The sequence below is a fragment of the Ambystoma mexicanum genome, chromosome 14, assembly GCF_040938575.1.
Source record: "Ambystoma mexicanum isolate Mex_15411 chromosome 14, UKY_AmexF1_1, whole genome shotgun sequence".
In the NCBI taxonomy this organism is placed as follows: Eukaryota; Metazoa; Chordata; class Amphibia; order Caudata; family Ambystomatidae; genus Ambystoma; species Ambystoma mexicanum.
In genome coordinates, this window is record NC_090940.1 from 520,018,819 (window position 1) to 520,038,282 (window position 19,464).

The window sequence follows — 19,464 nt, forward strand, 5'->3', positions numbered from 1 at the left end:
AATGTGTATATATAGACAATTTATGACACTAAAGAAATTCACAAGTTCAATCATTCATATATACAAATACAATTTTTGTAAATACTGAAAAAGCAATGCTTTTGGTAGATCAGAATAGCCAACTACAGGCTATCAGACCTAATATGTGAAAAGTATTTTAGTTATCCTTTGCTTGCTTTCAACAAATCATCTGAATTCAAGGGTATGTAGTACCATGAGGTGCCCACAAAGTGTCTTCATAATTGAAGTTACTCACTGTCATGACTAGAGTACCAGAACCTTTGGCAGTGAAAAATGTAGCTCCTTTAAATTTAGTATAATGCATGGGGCGCGCCTTGGGCGTGGGAACTCCCAACCCCCCCGTCATGCCCCACCCTCTGGCGCCTCACCTCAGTCACTTTTGAACACATTGGAAGTTTGGATACCTGGCCACACTGATTACCCATTAGCCATTGGCATACTAACGGGGGAAGGTGGGTGGGACTACGGACTAGGAGTACTCTAGTCACTATGGTGAGTAACTTTAATCACTCATACACACTTTCCCCTTTCTTACATCCTTGTGGATGATTCCACCAAACAAGAACATAGTGTGGAGCTGGGACAACCTACGTTATATCTAGGATGAAGCAAAACGGTTCTAAAGAATCGCCTGACCAAACTCTGCATCGCGCCTGGAACTGGTGTCAGCGAGTGGTGCTTACTGAAGGGCGACAGCGTGGCCCAAGTAGCTGCCTTGCTGATGACATAGAAAGAAGCTGGTCTCTGAAACACGACAGCCGTGGCCTTAGTTTGGACTGCATGTGCATGAATCCCCTCAGGAACAGATTTCATCATGGCCGTGTATGCTGCCGAAATGGCCAGTGCCATCCATCACCCGATGGAAGTCTTGGAAGCCGGGGAAGGAGCCCCCAAAAGACACAAACAATGCCTTGTACCTCTTGAAGTATTTTGTCCGAGAGAGATAAAACTTGAGGTTCAAGGAATGCAGGGCCCTCTCTGCCTCCGACTGTGGGTTCAGGAAGAACACTGGTAGGCAGATCTCTTGATTCAGATGGAAAGGAGATACCACCTTGGGCAAGAAGTTTGGTGAGTGCGCAAAATGACATTGTCGTTGTGAAACGTGGTGCAGGGCTCGCATTTAGACAGCTCACCAAGACAGAGCCACCAATAAAACAGTCTTTAGTGTCACCAAAGCGATGTCCACAGAGGACATTGGCTCGAAAGGCTTGCGTTGCAAAGCTGCAAGAACCACATTTAGGTTCCAGAACGGATGCAGCCTATGCACCAGAGGAAAAAGCCTAGACAACCCCTTAAGGTGGGCCTTAACCACCAGGTTGGCTGCGGAAAACAAATGGTCAGGAACATTCTTGTAACCCCCAGTGGCCACCATATAAGTGCAGAAAGTATCCACCCGAACTCTAGAACGAGCCAGCTGTGCTGAAAAGGCCAGCAGGTCATCCAGAGGACAGGTGACAGGGTCCAGACACTTGTCACGAGCCCAATGACAGAACCTAGTCCATTTGCTATTATACTAGGACCGAGTCGATGGCCTTACTGGCCTGCTGAATGAATTCCCAGTTGTCATCTGAAAATTTTGCATGCTGAAGCCTCCGCTGATTAGGAAGCAGGCAGCCAGAGCCAGTTTAGCCGGGTCCGGTTGTTCCACTGCCTGCCAGATCAGGAAGCCCCTGCTGGGAATCGGACCCTGGGAGCACAACTGCAGCAGATCCGAAAACCAAGGTCTCGAAGGCCAGTGGGGGGCAACCAGGATGAGGCTGCAACCCACAGAGCAGATTGATATGCAAAAGGACTTCCGTCCTGGACCATGCTCCATGAATCGCGTAGCCCCCAAACCCCAGAGCGAGGAGTACGTGGTCACCTCCAGTGTAGGCTCCAGTCGGGTGAAGGGGCTCCCCCACTGAGACATCCTCCATCACCCACGAGCGAACATCGGGCAGCAGTGGTATTGGGATCCTGTCCGACTGAGACCCCGTCTCCTGATCCAAATTGGCCGCCGGGTGGAGAGGGAGGCACATTATCGTGAGGTGAGCGTGCTGTACAGTGAGCATGCAGGAGGCCATCAGGCCCAGAATGTGCTGGAACCATGCCGAGGTGGCTGAGTTGGCCAGAAAGTGTCCCACCGCCTTACGGAGGGACATAAGTCTCTCAGACATTGGGAACATCTGCTGAACGGTAGTGTTCCAACGTACCCCTAGACGATCAGTTCCTGGGACGGGCATAACTAATTTCCTCCGGTTGAGGGAAAACCCCAGCTGATGAAGGATATCCGGCAATCTCTGGCAGGAATGCACCACCCCTTCGGGTGACCCCATTCTCATCAGCCAGTCGTCCAAACAAGGGTAAAGATGATGGCCCTCCAAGCGTAGAAGGCCCACCACCACTGCGTTCATCAAGTTCGTGAAGACGAGGGGCCGATTTCAGGCCGAAGGGGAGCACCTTATACTGAAAGTGGTATGACAATTGTGTACCGTAAAAACGTCCGATGCAGTGGATAGATGGGTACATGCAGGTACGCATTCTTGAGGTCCATGGAACACATCCAATCCCCTTCACAGACTTGGCTATATGCGTAGGAGTAATCATCTTGAAGTATTCCAGTAGTAAAGACAGATTTAGAAATGACAGGTCCAGCACTACCCTCAAGCCTGCCTGGTTTTTCTTGGGTACCGCTCTGGCGGGGGGAGAGGGGGAGGGGAGCAGAAATACCCACGCAACATCCTCTGCTGCTTCCTCCTGTTGCCGCTGGGTGACCTGTCCGGCCTCCGTGTACCCCGTCCCAGAACCCCTTTAAGCCGGAGAAGCGCAGGGGTTGAACTCTGTCCTGCCCTGGGACTGAGAGAAGGATTTCTGACCTGGTTTTGCCAGGATGGCCAAGGACTTGGCGGTTTGAGTGGAGGTTGTTTTCTTTTTTAACTCATCGGTCAATGAATGAAAAATTTCAACGCCCTGAAAGGGCATTACCAAGATCCGCTCCTGCACGTCAGATGAACACTTTGTGGCGTGCATCCACGCTGTTCTTCTCATCTCGACCCCAGGGCACAACCCTCTGGTGGCTGTGTCAATGTGGGGGACCGAAGACTCCACGAGTTCCTGCGCAATGCCCCATGCATCTGCCAGACCGGCCTTGGAGGCTTGCTTCTCTGAAGGGAGGACGGGCAGAAATTCCCTGAGCTTCTGGTTAGCCGCAGCCAAGAGGGCGGCCGCATTGGCTTGCCGAATATGCAGTCCTGAGATGGATTAACAGTGCTTTCCCAAGGAAAAGGAATTTGTCGTCCTTTGAGAGGCAACTGGAGTGGGCTACTGTTTAGGAAGACGACAAATAGGATGGTTTAGAATGCAATGAGGCCGCAGCCGCCGCAGAGGAATGGGGTTGCAGGTGGGCGGCAAGGAGGATTGGCTCCGCATCCGTCAGACTAAACCTGCTGTCCAACTGCTTGTTCATCTGGGTGCTGGGCCCTTGGCTTCTCCCATGCCTTTCGTGCCACCTGCAGGGAATTCTGGAGGGGGATACCAGACCAAATTGTGGGGTGTTTCCCCAAGACATCTGCTAGCTTGCCCACCTCCTGCCCACCAAAGAACTCAGAAAGGGCCTGAAGGCAGTCATGAAAGGCCTTAACGGATGCTGAGGGCTCCTCATCCTGGGCGTCGTCATCACCCCCCCCCCCCTTTCACAGACCTAGGGGATTCTGGGCCCTGGGACACAGGTGCTGGCGTGCACCCCCTTACCCCCCAGGTCCAAAGTCACAGAAAGATCCAATGGCTGTTGAGGGGGAGGCATTCATGGTACAGGAGGAGGAGTCAGAATGACTGGTAGGGCATGAACCGGTGGAGGGACCGGGAGCACAGAAGGAACAAGAGTACCACCCGGAGGAGGGGCCGGAGCAGCGACACCTGCGGGATGACCATCACAATGTTCTTCAGGAACCTCTTTATCTGAGAGGAACGCATGAGGAAGCAATCTAAGAAGCGATCCTCACAAGCTGCCGGGTCACTAGAGGCCCGGCTCTCCGCTCCTGGTCAAAGCACAGAGGCGCCTGCTGCGTGTAGCCGTATGGCTGTGATGGGTAGATGCATCATCCTGCAAAGCCCATTCAGTGGGTGAAAGGACTGGCAGGCCCTGAGCTGGATCAAGATGGCCTCTACGTTACAGGTGGGAAGACACAGAGGCCCCGAGCCAAGAGATGCCTCCGACATGAGAGGATACAGCTTGGGTCTTGCACCAGACTCTGGTAGGCAATGAGCCCTTCAGCCGAACGGCTGGTAATCGTAACACCCTGACACATGTCCTCGGAGCAAGCTCCGGTAGGTGCGACGCCCTCAGCACCTGTGCTGGTAGCCGTGCTGGATCTAGCCGAGGACAGACAATTAGAGGTGACACTCGACGAGCCCTTAACCCCTTGGGTAGAAGATGACTAACTTTATCGCTCTTCTGAGGACAGCCTGGTAGGGGCCTCTGAGCCCCTCGGCTTGGGAGACGGTAGCCTGAATGGCCCCAGGTATGTAACCGGAGTGCCCACAAGAGCCCATGGGCTCCTTGGCTTGGAAGCCGGAAGCCAGTAGCCTTAGAGGTCTTGGGACTGCCAAAACATGGATCAGAGGAGCCCCAATCTGTGGGAACCAAGGGAAGGAATCGCTGCACTGTGGAGCCGTACTGAACAGAGGACCTACTTTGGCCCGACGAGAGGTCCTGGAGACAAAGCCCTTGTGGTAGGGCATAGGAGAAGTGTGGAAGATTTCCCTCCACCGCAGCAAACGATTCTTCAATACCCTTTGACAGAGCGCTGCTGGCCAAACATGAGTCCCAGCGGTGGTCGGGCCATAAACACTCAAGACCAAGTGCATGGGGTCCGAGTCCGGGAACGAGCGGTCGCATGAGGCACATTTTATGATTCCTCCTGCATCGGAAATGCGCTGGGCAAGGCACCGAAGTGAAGTGAAATAAGAATGGAAAAACAAACCGGAAGCAAGCGTAAAGCTAAAAGTCTCTGCGCTGGCTACCAGGTCCAACACCATCTGTGCAGAAAAAGGGACCGAGGTGAGGTGCCAGAAAGTGGGGCCTCGGGGTGGTGGGCATTCCCACGCCTGAGGCGCGCCCCTGTGTGCCTTATTAAATCTAAAGGGGAAGCTCCACTAATTTTGCTGCCAAAGGTTTCCGGTAACATACGGATGTTGGAGGACACTCGGAAGGATGGAGCAAAGGGGACAGAATGTAGGAGTTCACTTGTTTGAAAAGGATAGGTAAATGGTACCTGTGTTCTAGGGATGACACGAGCATTGAAATACAAGATTGGTATATGCAGTAGTCATCCTAGTCGAATGTGCAAGCAACAACAAGTTGAACTCTTCCAATCATGCAAAGGAGGACATGGAGGGAGGAAACGGCAGATGGAAGGCATAACAGCTGTATCAACCATACAAACTTAAACAGGCATTTTATGGGTGGTTGTGCTGGGTTGATGGTGGAGTACATGCTTTCCAAATGCTTAGGCAAAGGGATATCACCCGCTGCAAGGAAAGAGCACAGAGGTAAGGACCTACTCGTACCTCTTCAGGACAGAAATACACAACTTCAGTCCTCAAGGGCTGAAAACAAGTCACATTTCAGAATATACAAAATTAATGAGTTAAGCTTACATACAGGAGATGTAATTGGTAAGAGCTTACCTAGCCCATTAGTCATCTTGTAAAACTGGGACGTTTGTAGGCTTCCACATCCTGATATATGAAACAGATTGACACAAATACATCTAGCTAGAAAGTGAATTTCCCTAAATCCCTCCACCACATGCATAAAGAATATGCATATAGGTTCACATCTCCATTGTTTAATTTTTCTGGTCACTGCAGTGATGGGTGAGGGGTTGTTCTTGAGGCTGGAGGTTACTGGGGTTTCTTGCCTTTTTGTCCCTGTGCACCTACACAGGCGTCATAATGTTACTGGCAAGAGGGGTAAACTCAAGATGCAAGTTGACGATAAATGGGAGATGATGGTAGGTTATCTTGAATAGAGAGGGCTATTAATAAGACCTTAGAGACGCATTCACTTTGGTGGCAAGCACATGGCGAGAAGAAATTTGAGCATCCCTATAAAAATGTAATTGCCAACCAAAGTGAAAACAAGGAAAATAAATCTTATTTTGGAGCTTTCTTATGCAACAGTAATAGTTTTACTTTGCATCTTCACAGTAGTTTCCAATTTAGCCAAGCACAAGCCGTTTTCCTCACCAGCAAAGCACAAGACCCATATAAGTACCAATTTTAACAGATTTTATTTTAATTTCCCTTTTAATGATCAAGATGTTGGTTAGAACGGTCAAAGCCGACTTGCGGAAAGCTAATGAACCAAACCCGAACTTGAAATTATGTGAAGAGGCCACTTCAGCATTTATTGCATCTTTTTTGTTCAATCACGTAAACTGACTGTATATATAATAATACTACAATAAAAGCCTTCGGCAAAAAGATCATTTCATTGTGTCAACATAGTTTAGTTTGCATAACAAACAAGTACAATTCACATGTTCTTTATTTAGTTAATATAATACACAATTTTAAAACTAAATAAAAAGAGCACATTAAATGGCATTTGTATCCAGTTTTTCTTAAAAACAGAATGCCAAATAATCCTGAAATACAAAATGTCCAAAATAGGTACAATTGAACGTAACATCAGAAAGTTACAGAAATTGTTTAAAAGAAAAATAATTGTGCCACATAATCTAAGTTGCTGTTTCTAGTAACTTTTTATTCTGTACATGGGACCATTTTGTACAAAATAGTGAGTCTACGGGTTTTATTACATTTTACCATAAAACAAAGTACAATGTATGTACAATATTAAAATAAAGCCATACGAGCGTCACGCTAAAGACACTGGTCAGTTCCTGATGAACACGTGAAGGTGTTTAACACAAACTGTATTAAGAAAATCATTCATCAAACTGGCAAACATTCATTTTAGATTTTGTATCAATTATATTTGAATGTTTCACCACCAGTGCTCGTTTCTATGCCATTATCGCAGTGACATTTCTTTTAGCAAAAAGGAAATGTTGCATGGACCACAATTAAATCTACATTCGAATTTTACAACTCCATGTCATTTCTCTTTTTTGGTGAATGCTTATCTTCAGTAAAAACAGAAAAAAACTAGACAAAGATGTATGTTCTTATACGTTGAGCTTTTACAAAGTCAACTAAACATTGATACACACGTTTTTCCTAGAGTAAAATGAAAGATTAATTCTTTCCACAAACCTTTTGCCCAAACTTAGTGAACACCCAATATCAAAGATCTCCAATACACTATCAGCTGAAGGTGGAAGTTCAAACAATGGTATATCACATTCATTATAAGAGCACCCTTATTCCCTTGAACAGAGAAGGCATTATACAACAGTGTATATTGAAGTTATAATAATGGTACATCATATACATTTCAAGTTTAACAGGAAGTACATTTATTTTCTATTTTGGGGATTGACTGTATTGATCTGCCAACCGGGACATGATCATTATTTTGATCTGACAATGTATTGTCACAAAATGGTTTCCCCTCCTTTCAAAATGAACAGCACACCTAAAAAAAATGCAATGGCAGGTGTTCATTTCAGAGGCAACTACAAATGCCAGATTTTACATTTATGGAGCTGCAATGTGTGGCATTTGAAAATCTAAACAGTGCTGCCCCGAAGAAGCTGGTTGTATAACTATGTGCTCACTCAGAAATCACACTACATTTTTAAAGGCAAAGGAGTCACAGGTGAAGAAAATAAGCTCTTAAAACAAACCAAACCACACAGCTTTAAAGAATAAAAAAGGGTCAAAATACTGGCCACCCTGAGAAAAATTAAATACAGAGGACAGATCTTTATAATCTGAGACTTTTCCACCGCCTCAGTGCTGTACCACCCCCATAAAAAGCATGGACATGTTTGGATGTCTTAGTGAAAATATAGCAGCATTGGAAGAACAACAAAATGTATTTACATTAGGTCTGCAATGTGTTTTAAAAAGGGCTTTCCTTTAAATCAAAAAAATAGATACAATCTGTGAAACTTTTGCAGCAGTTACCTTAAACTTCGATACATTTCACAAAAGGCAAACAGTTATTTTAACAAACAGTGTAAATCAAATTGTACACATCGTTTAATCCTTTCAAGTTTCCAAGGGAGAGCTAATAGATTACTATGTGCATTTACATTTTACAGAAAGCCGAACAAACAGGAAAAATGTGCTTTCACTTCGATGACCTCAAACAGCCGAATAAAAAAAAGCTCTCAAGCTCTCAGAATTAAAAAAGGATGTGCATGTCTGAAAAGCTTAAGAAAGGCAGCAGCAGTAAAGCAGCACTTTATTTGATATCAAATACACAGAAGATGTGATTATTTCAAATTTAAAGCTGCAGGACTTTATGCAAGTATATGCTACCTACTTGGGGCCATTCGGCTGAGCAGTTTTGATGCTATAACAGTTATACCAAGATGGCAAATATGGCTTTAAAAACATAGCAGTAACTTGGATGCAGCATATGCATTCTCCATAGGCAAGGATTTTTTTTTTTATTAACAGAATGTGAGTTTATAAATGAGATTGAGGATTGTCATAGAAATCCAAAATCCACAGTCAGAGCGTTTATAATCAACAGTTTGCAAGTGGTATCATTATATGCACCGTTTGATAATAATGAAATGACATGCAAGTAATAAGCATGGCAAATATTCAAACCAAATGGGTATGCAGGAAGGACGATTATAGAAACAATGCTAATGTTTTAAAGCTTCTGAAATTGCAAAGTGTCCATGTGTCTGTCCCAATGCAACTGTATCCAATACCTATGATTCATATGAATTCAAATTACATTTGTAATGGGTTTGTGTAAATTAGATGTTTTGGTGGCTGATATAACAAAGTGGTGTTAATACTTGACAAAGTTCTGCAAGTAGAATCAAATGATTTACCATTGTTTGAACTAATCTTGAGCAGTGTGTGGTGTTAGATTATTGCCTACAAAACTGGGTCTTAGAAAGGTATGACTGTATAGCTGATGCTATGGCACAAAAAATATTTTTTTGTCTACCAAGAGTCCAGAAAAGGCTGTTTCCAAATAATATTTCACCAGTGTCATCTAATGTGCGTCATGTGTTAATAATTCATCAGCTCTGCAATGCGACTCCAAGGCTTTCATGGTGTAGATATCCTGAGGCAGTTCTGACTTGCGTCGAACAATTGGACGTTCTTTTTTTATATCTTTCAATGCCTGGAATATAAAAGAGAATTTAACTAACTAGCACAAATCAGAATGCACCCACTAAAATACAAAGGCAACAAATGATTACTTTCTTCTTGAAAGCATGCCATCAAAACAAATTACTTACCTCTCAGTAATCCTCATGCTGATGGATTATTTCTTCCTCCCGCTGACTACTCATCTCAGATATATATTTCTGGTGCCAGCAACTTTTGGAAGCATTGTCATCTAACAGGGGTAGGCAGTTGATCAAGCTCTTTGTATCAGGGGCAGTGTTTTGGTGCCCCATGGCTTTAGCTCAACACATTTCTCTCAAATGGAGCAAGTGAGTGAGGGGAGAACAGCAAGAGGTTAACAAGCGATCCAACACGAGGTGGAGCCTTGGAAGGCAATTGAGAATCCGAGAGAAAGCCTTCATTCTTTGATTTAAAGCCAAAGCAAGAGCACTGGAGGCGGTTGGATTGTGAGAAAACACGGCAAGAGAAATGTGAAAGTCCTAACCAGAGAAGGAATCCAAGGCAGAAGTGTTTGGCAAACATGTGAAGGGTAGCCAAGACCGCTGAGAAATGTCCAAAAACAGAGCAAAACCACAAATGACTTCGCTCTTGGTAATGTTCTTTCTGATGGACGTTCCTCCCACAGACTCCTCATCAATGATATCTATGCACCAGCTACTGTTTGGAAACATTTTCGTGCCGCCAGAAGCAGCAGCACTACTCTGCCTCGGCTCCACCCAACGCCTCTGCACACAGTGGCTCCGTGTCCAGTGACATCATTTCCACACTTTTCACCATAGCACTCTGACACTGAGGGACCGCAGAACCAAGGTGTACTAGCAACCCCAAGAGGTCTTCAAGGTCTCCTTCCTCCCACAGATTCCTCATTGTTAGGGGAGTTTTCCTAACATCTGACTGGTAGTAAGACGTCAGTAAGCTATTCCTGTGGTTTGTAGATCTCCAACTCTTAGTAGCAGTCTGTACTAACTCAGGACCTTGGTAGAGTGCAGAGCAATCAGGCTTATCTTGAGAGGAAGATGTGAGCTATAGCCAAGTACACTGAATCGTAGTTAGACATGCAGACAAAAGAAACTCTTACACTTATAACGCATAGGAAATGTATATATATATATATTATACACACACACACACACACACACCAGAATCACTTGAAATACTTTGTAAGTTTACACTAGAACACTTCGGAATACTTGAGAATACACTTCAAATGTCACTTTCACTTTTATGTTTGTTCGCAGTTACATTTGTAGCAATGTTAGAAAGGGAAAACACAATGTTATCGTACTATCGGTTATTATGCGCACCTGCGGATTCTAACAGTTCATACGGTAATGCACTTACTCTGCAAACACATAGTTAAGTTAAGCCACTTAAAAGGTAGGAAAAAGGTTAGTGTAACATTAGCCTTGTTCAAGGTTCTAGAGGGTTTCTTTGCCCAGTAAGTCTTTTGAGTCCCAAAACGCAACACTTGCTAAAGGCAGTTTGGAGAGGGCTCAAATACTTGACGAGCAGCAGAATATGAAGAGTTCCCGTGGATTTCTTCCAGTCTCTAGTGTTAAAGAAGCATCACGTTAACAACTTATTAACATGTTATTCATTATTATTTATTCTGTTCTCCTTTTGCTCCGCACTTTCCACCTCTCCCCCATCCTTGCACTTTTTCTCTCCCCCATGCACTTGCACATTCTCAATGTCACTGGGCCTATAAGATCGTTGATTTTGTTCTCCCCTGTTCCCCTCCCTTTCCTTGTAGCGCTCTGAAACACTTGTGTATGAGCGCGATAGAAATAAAATATCAATTCAAAAACTAACAAGGGAGACCTTGTAAAGGACTCGAAGGGACAATAGCAGCGGCTGGAGTCGGAGGTAAGAGGGGGTGACCCTGGACACCTCTAGGTGCACTCCCACACGCTGGAGCGACTTCTTGGAATCAGGTAAGCAATACATTTTTCCCCACAGTACCTTAGGTTAGAAAAAAAAGTTTGTGCTGGATGCTCCACGATGTTGCAGCTCTGGACTCGAACTGTGGATTTCTTGGTCTGATGACTAAAGGAAGGACAATGGACAGGGTCTCTCAGCAGCAGTCTCACTGTACGGCCTGGGGCACGACTTTCAACAACTTCTTGGTTCACACTGCGGTTTTGGCACCTTTTCCGTAGCACCAACAAAGTACACAGATTGTCCAGTTAATCTTTACTTCCTGCAGTTCCACGCTCTGATGAGGGGGTCCGGGAGAGTTGGATCGGGTCTCCGGAGTGTCCTTAAGGGTTCAGCAAAGATTTGGACAGATTCGGCCTTTCCACAATGATGCACTCGAAATGGGCAGCAAGTCTCCTGGTATTGGGGTTCTACAGATCTGGAAACTCCTAGGACCTCTGGAGATGGCTCAATTCAAAGTTAGACTTGGGACTGGTTGTTGCCACCAGCCAAAGGGAAGGAGTCCTCTTCGGAGAGCGCCTCTGTCGCACAGAAAACTGGGTCAGGACAGCAGTGGTCGCTTCACAGTGTTGGCGCCTCCGGTCGTCGTCTTCTTCGTTTACTTCAGCTTCCAGTGGTCGACTTGCTTTTCACACCAGAAGCCTCACTTTTTTATACAGTTCCAGCACACTCTTCTGCAATCTCCCCCAGCATTTTACAGAAAGGGGCTTTTGGTTGTCCAATCAGGACAGCCAGCCCCCCTGTGAGAGCTGGTCCTATTTAGGCTCTCTGGCAGACAAAAGGACAAAGGGGTGGAAAACTCCTCTGCCACTTCCTCCCTGCCCAGACAGTCTGGAGCCTAGATAAGGACACACACACACCCCCCTCCGCCCAGAATTGTAGAAGGGCTAACAAAGAACCACGCTAGCAATGGCGAAAAAAGAAAGTAGGCCCCAAGTTGGAACTTGGGTGCCCCATTTGTGCACTAACGAGGCTATGGACATAGCCGGCAGTACAAAAAGACACTAGTTGGTAGAACACGTCCACTGCCATAACTATAAGATTGTCTATGTGACTAAAAATTCACAGGAGCAGAGAGAAGCGGGATACTAAGTATCCCTTTGGCACTCCACTGAAGGTAGTGTGTGCCAATCTCTCAGACTATAAAGTTTTGGGAGAGGAGAGATGCTAAGTAGCTCTCTATCCTTTAGAACTATAGTTACTCGAGGATACAGAAAAAAGGAATCTTAAAGGAGGACTCTAGGGGTACCCAGCAACACTGCCCATAAGGAGCAGTGTGCTGCAGTAGTAAAACACAAATGCCTTTAAGAGCTATGGAGCAGACAGACGCCATAGAGCAGGTAGAATACAAAGAATAGGGTTCCAAAAGACAGAGCCCACAAGAATGAAGGAGTAGAAAAAGGGTCCACTCAAGCAGGATTGAAAGAAAAAGGCCCAGAAGTCCACCAAAAGTGCTGGGGGTCTCACTAGGAGAGGGGATGAAGCATAACAACGATACATCTCTCCAACCCTCATCATGATATACTGCCAAAGCAGTGCAAGGACTGGGAGGAGGAAGGGTAGCCAGTACACAACTTAAACCAGAAAACTGAAGGATAGCTCCGCCAAAACGAGTGTTTGGACAAGACGTAGAATCCAAGCAATATGCTAAGCAAATTCGTGAATGGAAGCCTGCTTGGCAAATATCCAGGACAGGTACTCTGCATTGCAGAGCCAAAGTGGTGGCCAACCTTCCGGTCGGAGGGAGCCCAAAGACACAGAAAACAAACAAATACAATAAAAATTAAAGTTACTCACCATAGCAACTAAAGTACTCAAAGTCCTTCATCCCCTTTCCTCCATTCTTGTGGGCGTCTCCCCGCTGCCCAACATAAAGACGGTACCAGAACCTTTGGCAGTGAAAAATTGAGCTTCCCCTTTAAATTAAAGTATAGAGCGCCTTCCCGAGGCCCCGCCATCTGGCGCCTCACCTCAGTCCCCTTCTAACACATGGGATGTTTAGATACTTTGCTACACTTGTACATATTGGCCCCTGGCATACAAACAGGGGAAGGTGGATGGGACATATGGAGGAAAGGAGACTAAGGACTAGGAGTACTCTAGTAACTATGGTGATTAATATTAATTACTCATACATCCTGCCCCCTTTCCTCCATCCTTGTGGGTGATCCCACTGAACAAAACCATGGGGTGGGGCCGTGACAACCTGCCTCATATCCAGGACGAAGAAAAACCGTTCTTCAGAACTGCCTGACCAAACTCTGCATCGCGCCTCGAGCTAGTATCCAGGCAGTAGTGCTTACAAAAAGCTGACGGAGTGGCCTAAGTAGCCGCCTTGATGACAAGCCAGGACGCATGGAGGAATACGCCGAAAACAATGGTCGTGGTCTTGGCTCTGACCGCATGGGCATGAATCCCCTTCCGGAACTGGTTTGCCCATAGCCGTATATGCCTCTGAAATGGCCTGGACCATATAACGGGCAAGGGAAGCCTTTGGGAAGCCTGATGTCGCAGTTCTCCTCTGAAAACTGAGCATGCTGCAACCTCAGCTGGTCAGGAACCAGGCCACAATGGCAATCCTGGCTGGGTGCGGGTGCTCCACTGCCCTGCCCTGCTGTGTCAGCAAGCCCCTGCTGTGGACCAGAAGATTCACAGGCCCTTGGGAGCGCAACTGCAGGAGGTCTGAGAAGAAAATCCCCGACGGCCACTATGGTGTGACCAGGATCAGGCTGCAACCCATTGAAGTCTGGAATTTGCGGAAAGTTTGCTGTTGAAACAGTGGAGGAAAAGCTTAACACGGAACGCGTCCTGTAGAGACCCCTGACTTCAGCCCGCCCAGAAGGAAAAGCAGGGGCACTTGGAATTCGGAGGAGATGCAAACAAGTCCAGATGCAGAAACTCCCATCTCTGGAACAGGGGCAACATGGAGTTTATGTATAATTCCCACTCGTAGGTGTTGAACACCAAGCGGCTCAGCTGGTCCGCTTCCGCGTTGCTGTGGAATGCTAAAATCTGAATCCCTTCCGTAAGGGCCCATTCCCATATTGCCACCACGTAGGGAGGACAGGGGGGGAAACTGGAGCCGCCCTGCTTGTTAAGGTAAACATTGTCGTGAAGTGGTCAGTCCTGACCAGAACCACAAAGTCCCGACTAGTGGCAGAAAAGCCTTGAGAGCCAGGCCCACTGCCTGAGCTCGAGCAGATTTATAAGTAGGAGGGCCTCCGCCCTGGACTATGGACCATGAAATGAGTAGCCCTCTAGAGTAGCCTGAAAGCGAGGAATCGGTCACCACCAGGGTGGGGTACGTTTGGGACAAGAGGGCACCCACTGCCACATTGCAGTCCATTAGCCACCAACAAAGATCCGGGATGAGGAGCAGGGGGGATTGGGATCCTGTCCAACTGAGATCTCATCTCCTGGTGACAATTGGCAGCCAGGTGGATCTGTAGGCGCCTCATCTTGAGGAAGGTGTGCCATCAGCACGCAAGATGCATTAGTTCCAGAAGGTGCGTGAATCACCATGCCAACGTGGTCAAGATGGCCAGAAAGTGCCCCATCGCCTTGCAGAGGGAGAGGAGCATCTCAGTGTGGGGAACAACTGCTGCGCTGCTGTGTCGCAGTGCACTGAGAGGAACACCAAACCCTGGGCGGGAGTCAGCTGCAACTTCTGCCGGTTGAGGGTAAAGCCCAGCTGGTGAAGAACATCTGCCAGCCTTTGGCAGGAGTGCACCGCCCCCCTTAGGGGGAGCTGGTCGTGACCAGCCAGTCCAGTTAAGTGTATAAGTGGCAAACCTCCAGGCGGAGGAGACAAGCCACCGCAATTCATCAGTTTTGTGAACACCCGAATGGCCGAATTGAGGCCGTAGGGCAGCACCTTGTACAGGAAATGGTACGACATAATTGTGAAGCACAAAAACCTCAAATGCGGCTGGTAAATGGGGACATGAAGGTACGCATCCTCCAGCCTGGTTGTTCTTAAATACTGCAAAGATCCTGGAGTAGAAACCAGAGCCCCTGTCCGACTGAGGAACTGGTTCCACAGCCTGCATCTCAAAAAGAGAAAAGATCTTCTGCAGAAGGGCCAGGGAAAACCATCTGACATAGAGGAGGAGAGGATGGTAGAGGAAGAGGAAGACAAAGGATCCAGGGACACTTGAAAAAACACCTCCAGATGTCCTGGAAAAAAAGTCAGCCGGCCCCCTACTGGGGAGCGGTGCTCCCCGACCACGACGTCAATGCTTCTTGGCATCAGAGGCAGGGGCAGATGAGAGGGAGTGGAAAAACCAGTACAAAGTCCTATGCTGGTTCTTCCTGTTGTCACTGGGTGACCTGTCAGGCCTCCACATACTGCGGTCCCGAAAAACCTTCAAGCCGGTGAAAGCGCAGGGTTTGAATTCGGTCCTGCCCTGAGACTGAGGGACTTCTGCCCTGGCTTTGTCAGGATGGCCAAGGACTTGGCAGTTTGAGTGGAGGTTTTCTTCTTTGTAAACAAAGGGCAGATCTATGATCCGCTCTTGCACATCAGACGTAAAATTTAGTGACATACATCCATGCCGTCCTCATCTCGACACCCAGGCATAGCCCTCTCCTGGCTGTATCGATGTGGGGGACTGAAGACTCTGTGAGATCCTGCGCAACAGCCTGGGCATCCGCCAGCCAGGCCATGAAGGAGGTTAGGCAAAAACTCCAAGACCCTGCCACAGCTTCTAGTTAGCCGCAGATAAAAGGGCGTCCGCACTGGCTTGCCGCAGATGCAGCTCTGATATGGCGTAGCAGCGTTTGCCCAAAGACTCCTTGGATAGACAAGTGGAGGTGGCTCCAAAGGAGGAATACGCCAAAAACAATGGTTTAGAATAGAGTGAGGCTGCTGCTGCCACCACTGAAGATTGTAGCTGAGGATGGGTGGTTCGAAGCCTGTCCGTCCGTCAGCCTGAACCTGCTGTTCAACTTCTTGTTCATCTGGGCTTTGATCCTAGGCTTCTCCCAGACCTTTTTTGCCAACTGCAGGACATCTTTGTGGAGAGGGATGCCAGAACGGCTCATGGTGCGCTTGCCCAAAACCTCTGCTAGCAATCCCGACTCCAGGGGGGCTTCCTGGGAGTGAGAAACCCCCGAGAACTCTGCCAGGCCCTGAAGGTGGTCACAAAAGGCCTTAACAGATTCAGAGTTCCTTTTCCTGGGTTTTATCGCCCCCACCCTTTTTTAAACATTTTTTTACAGACAGAGGGGTGTCTGGGCCCTGGGACACAGGTGCTGGCGGGGTCCCCCCCCTAGGTCAGGAGCCGAAGACAGGCTAAATGGCTGTGAGGGGGAGGCATTGGAGGTACAAGAGGTGGCGGATGGGTCTGAACAACCGGTAAGGCCTGGTTCGGGCTAGGATAAGCACTGGCACCAGTAGTGCTTCAGGACAGGCGGAAGGACCAGAGCAGAAGGCCGGGGAGACACCACCTGCAGGATCACCTCGTTCACTGTGTCCTTGAGGAGCCCCATCATCTGCGGGGAACGCATGAGGAGGAGGAAACGTTTGAAGAAGAGGTCCTCGCTAGCCACCAGGGCCCTAGGGGACCGGCTCACAGAAGCGCCGGGTCTCCGTTCCTGGTCAAAGCGCCAAGGCACGTGAGGCATGTAGCCATAAGTGTTCAAAAATGTAGTATCCCCTTTACTTGCGTTGGCTTAATTGTTTGGAACTGACGCGAGCGAAGGGGATACTGCACTTTGCAGGCAGAATTGATTCAAGAAGCTCACCACCACTTTTTACATCAACATATTTGGAACATCAAAATTGATGTGATAATGAGATATGCCATGTTTTGTAAAAAACGGCTCACTGTGAGCCGAAACACGTGTCAATAAAAAGGGCTCTCCCATCAGAGATTTATGATTTAATCCTACATACAATTTGTTTTTATTATTCAAAATTAGAGTTTGGTATCTCAAAATAAGTGTGGCGCACTCATTGTGTGAAAACCCAAAAAAATTCTATTAAAACCTGGTGGGGTAGTGGTTCCTCCGAATCTGCATTTCACACAGACGCAACACATGCAAATTGCACAATAAAATTGGGCGCAAGGCCCAAGAGGTTGACCCCCCAACAATTACCCCACTCCCAATTGCATGTAGCCATAAGGCTGCAATGGGTTGATGTACCCCTGCGGAAACCAGATGCCTGTACCATACAGTCCACCGCTGCTTCCAGAGGGAAGGGGACTGGAACCTTCTTGCAAGGCCCATTCAATGGGCAAAAATACAGGCAGGCCCGGAGTTGAATCCAAGATGGTTGCCAGCCTAGCAGGCTCTGCCAAGTGCCTATTTGCCATTTTAGGGCTTTGCGCTATGCCCTGGGAAAGAGGGCTCGAAGGCCCAGAGCCACGTGCAAGCTCAGACATGGGAGGGCATGCTTTGGGTCCCGAACCCAAACAGAAGTGTCGACCTCAGATCACTCTGGTAGGCACTGAGCTCTCGGCCGGCTGGCCGGTAGTCGAATCGCCCTGACTCACAACCTCGGAGCATGCTTTGGTAGGCTGTGCGCCCTCGGCACCTGCGCTGGTAATTGTTCTGGATCATGCAGAGGGACCGACTCTTGGCGGCAAAACCCGATGATCCTTTACCCTTTCGCGTCAAACAAGAGGACAAACTTGATTGTCCTTTTGAGGACAGACTTGGGAGCCGGTAGCCTTAGAGGCCCCAGGCCTGCCAGAACCTGAATCCAAGGAACCCACCCTTGCCCGTGGGAACCCCTGAGAAGCAGTTGCCACTCTGAGGAGTCGTACTGAACAAAGGCCCTATCTTGTCTTGACGAGAGGTCCAAAGTCTTTAAGGTGCGCTGGTGGAAAAGTGTGGCAAATCTCCCTTCAACACGAAAACCGATCCTTCAATGCCCGGTGACCGAGAGCGCTGCAAGCCGCACATGCGTTGCAGAAGAAGTCGGGCCCTAGGCACTCAAGACAGTGAATCTGGGTCCGAGGCCGGGAATGAGCGGTCGCATGAGGCACATCTTGTGAATCCTCCTGCAGCCGACATGCACCGGGGCAGGCAAAGCAACAAAGGGAGGTGAAAAAGATTGAAAAACAATACAGAGGGGAGCAAGCAAAAAGTAAAATGTCTCCACACATAGCTGCTAGGTCCGACACCGTCCGTGTGGGGGGGGGAAAAAAGGATCTGAGGTGAGGTGCTGCAAGGATTCCCATGCCGAGTTCGTGCCACTGGCGCACTAGCCTAAATTATTTAAAGGGGAAGGAACAACTTACTTACCTGTAACTGTTGTTCTCCAGCATGGGCCTGGCATAGATTTGCATGCTCATGAATATTCCCAGTCGTCAGGCTGGGAATCCTCGGTAAAAGAAAAAAGTTTCACTTTTGTTCATAAACAGTCTTTCTCCTATAAATCAATCACTGAGCTCTGGGTCATATTGCCCCAGCAAATGACTGCCCACTCCCCAAGCCCTTTCTCTGGCAGCCATCTTCAGATTTGGTAGCACGTAAAGTGGCAGTATGACCAAGAAGAGCCGCAGAGGGGCAGGAGGGAGGGTTCGCATGTGAATCCATTCCAGACCCATGCTAGAGAACAACATTACAGGTAAGTAACTTGTTCCTTCTCCAGCAGGATTCTGGCATGGATTCACATACTCATGAATAAAGAATATAAAGCAGTACATACATAAACAACCACAGGAGGTGGCAAGGCTCAACAGAAGCAATTACTCTTACCTCCTCACCAGGTTCCCCTTCAAGCGAACGAGTTGCGTAGCACTGCTTGCCCAACTCTGGACTCCTCCCTAGAATCCCTGTCGACGCAGTAGAATTTCATGAAGATGTGAGTAGAACTCCACTTAGCCGTCCAGCAAGGGCACACCAGACAGGAATGCCGCTGTAGCAGCGATTGCTCTGGTATAATGGGCTCTCAGACGGCCAGATAGCGGTCAGTTTGCCAACCGGTGACAATGAGTGATGAAGCCGGAGAGCCACCTGGTGATGGAAGCCTTGGTCAAGGCCTTCCCATGGTTCACAGGAACAAAGTTCACAAAAAGCTGAGAAGTCTTCCAGAAACTCTTTGTGCGGGCCACACAAAACTTCAGCGCTCGGGCCCCATCCAGCGAGTGCAAAGTCCTTTCAGCCAGCAACAAAGGCGTCAGAAAAAACGCAGGTAACACCAAGAGCTTGTGGAGATTAAATTCCGACAGAACCTTGGGCATGAAGGAGGGGTGCGTCTGTACCACCACCCTCGTCTTGTGGAAA

The 19,464-nt window shown here is 47.8% G+C and overlaps 1 protein-coding gene across 4 annotated transcripts in view; it reads right to left on the bottom strand.

Moving 5' to 3' along the window:
- Window positions 1-6,378: 6,378 nt before the first annotated feature.
- Window positions 6,379-19,464, bottom strand: part of PPP2R5C (protein phosphatase 2 regulatory subunit B'gamma) — a 1,570,607-nt gene continuing 1,557,521 nt past the window's right edge. For all 4 annotated transcript variants that reach the window (XM_069637762.1, XM_069637761.1, XM_069637763.1 and 1 more), the window contains one exon: window positions 6,379-9,283. In XM_069637762.1, coding sequence (XP_069493863.1) covers window positions 9,152-9,283 — 132 coding nt within the window. In that variant the 3' untranslated portion in view covers window positions 6,379-9,151. The remainder of the gene's footprint in view (window positions 9,284-19,464) is intronic.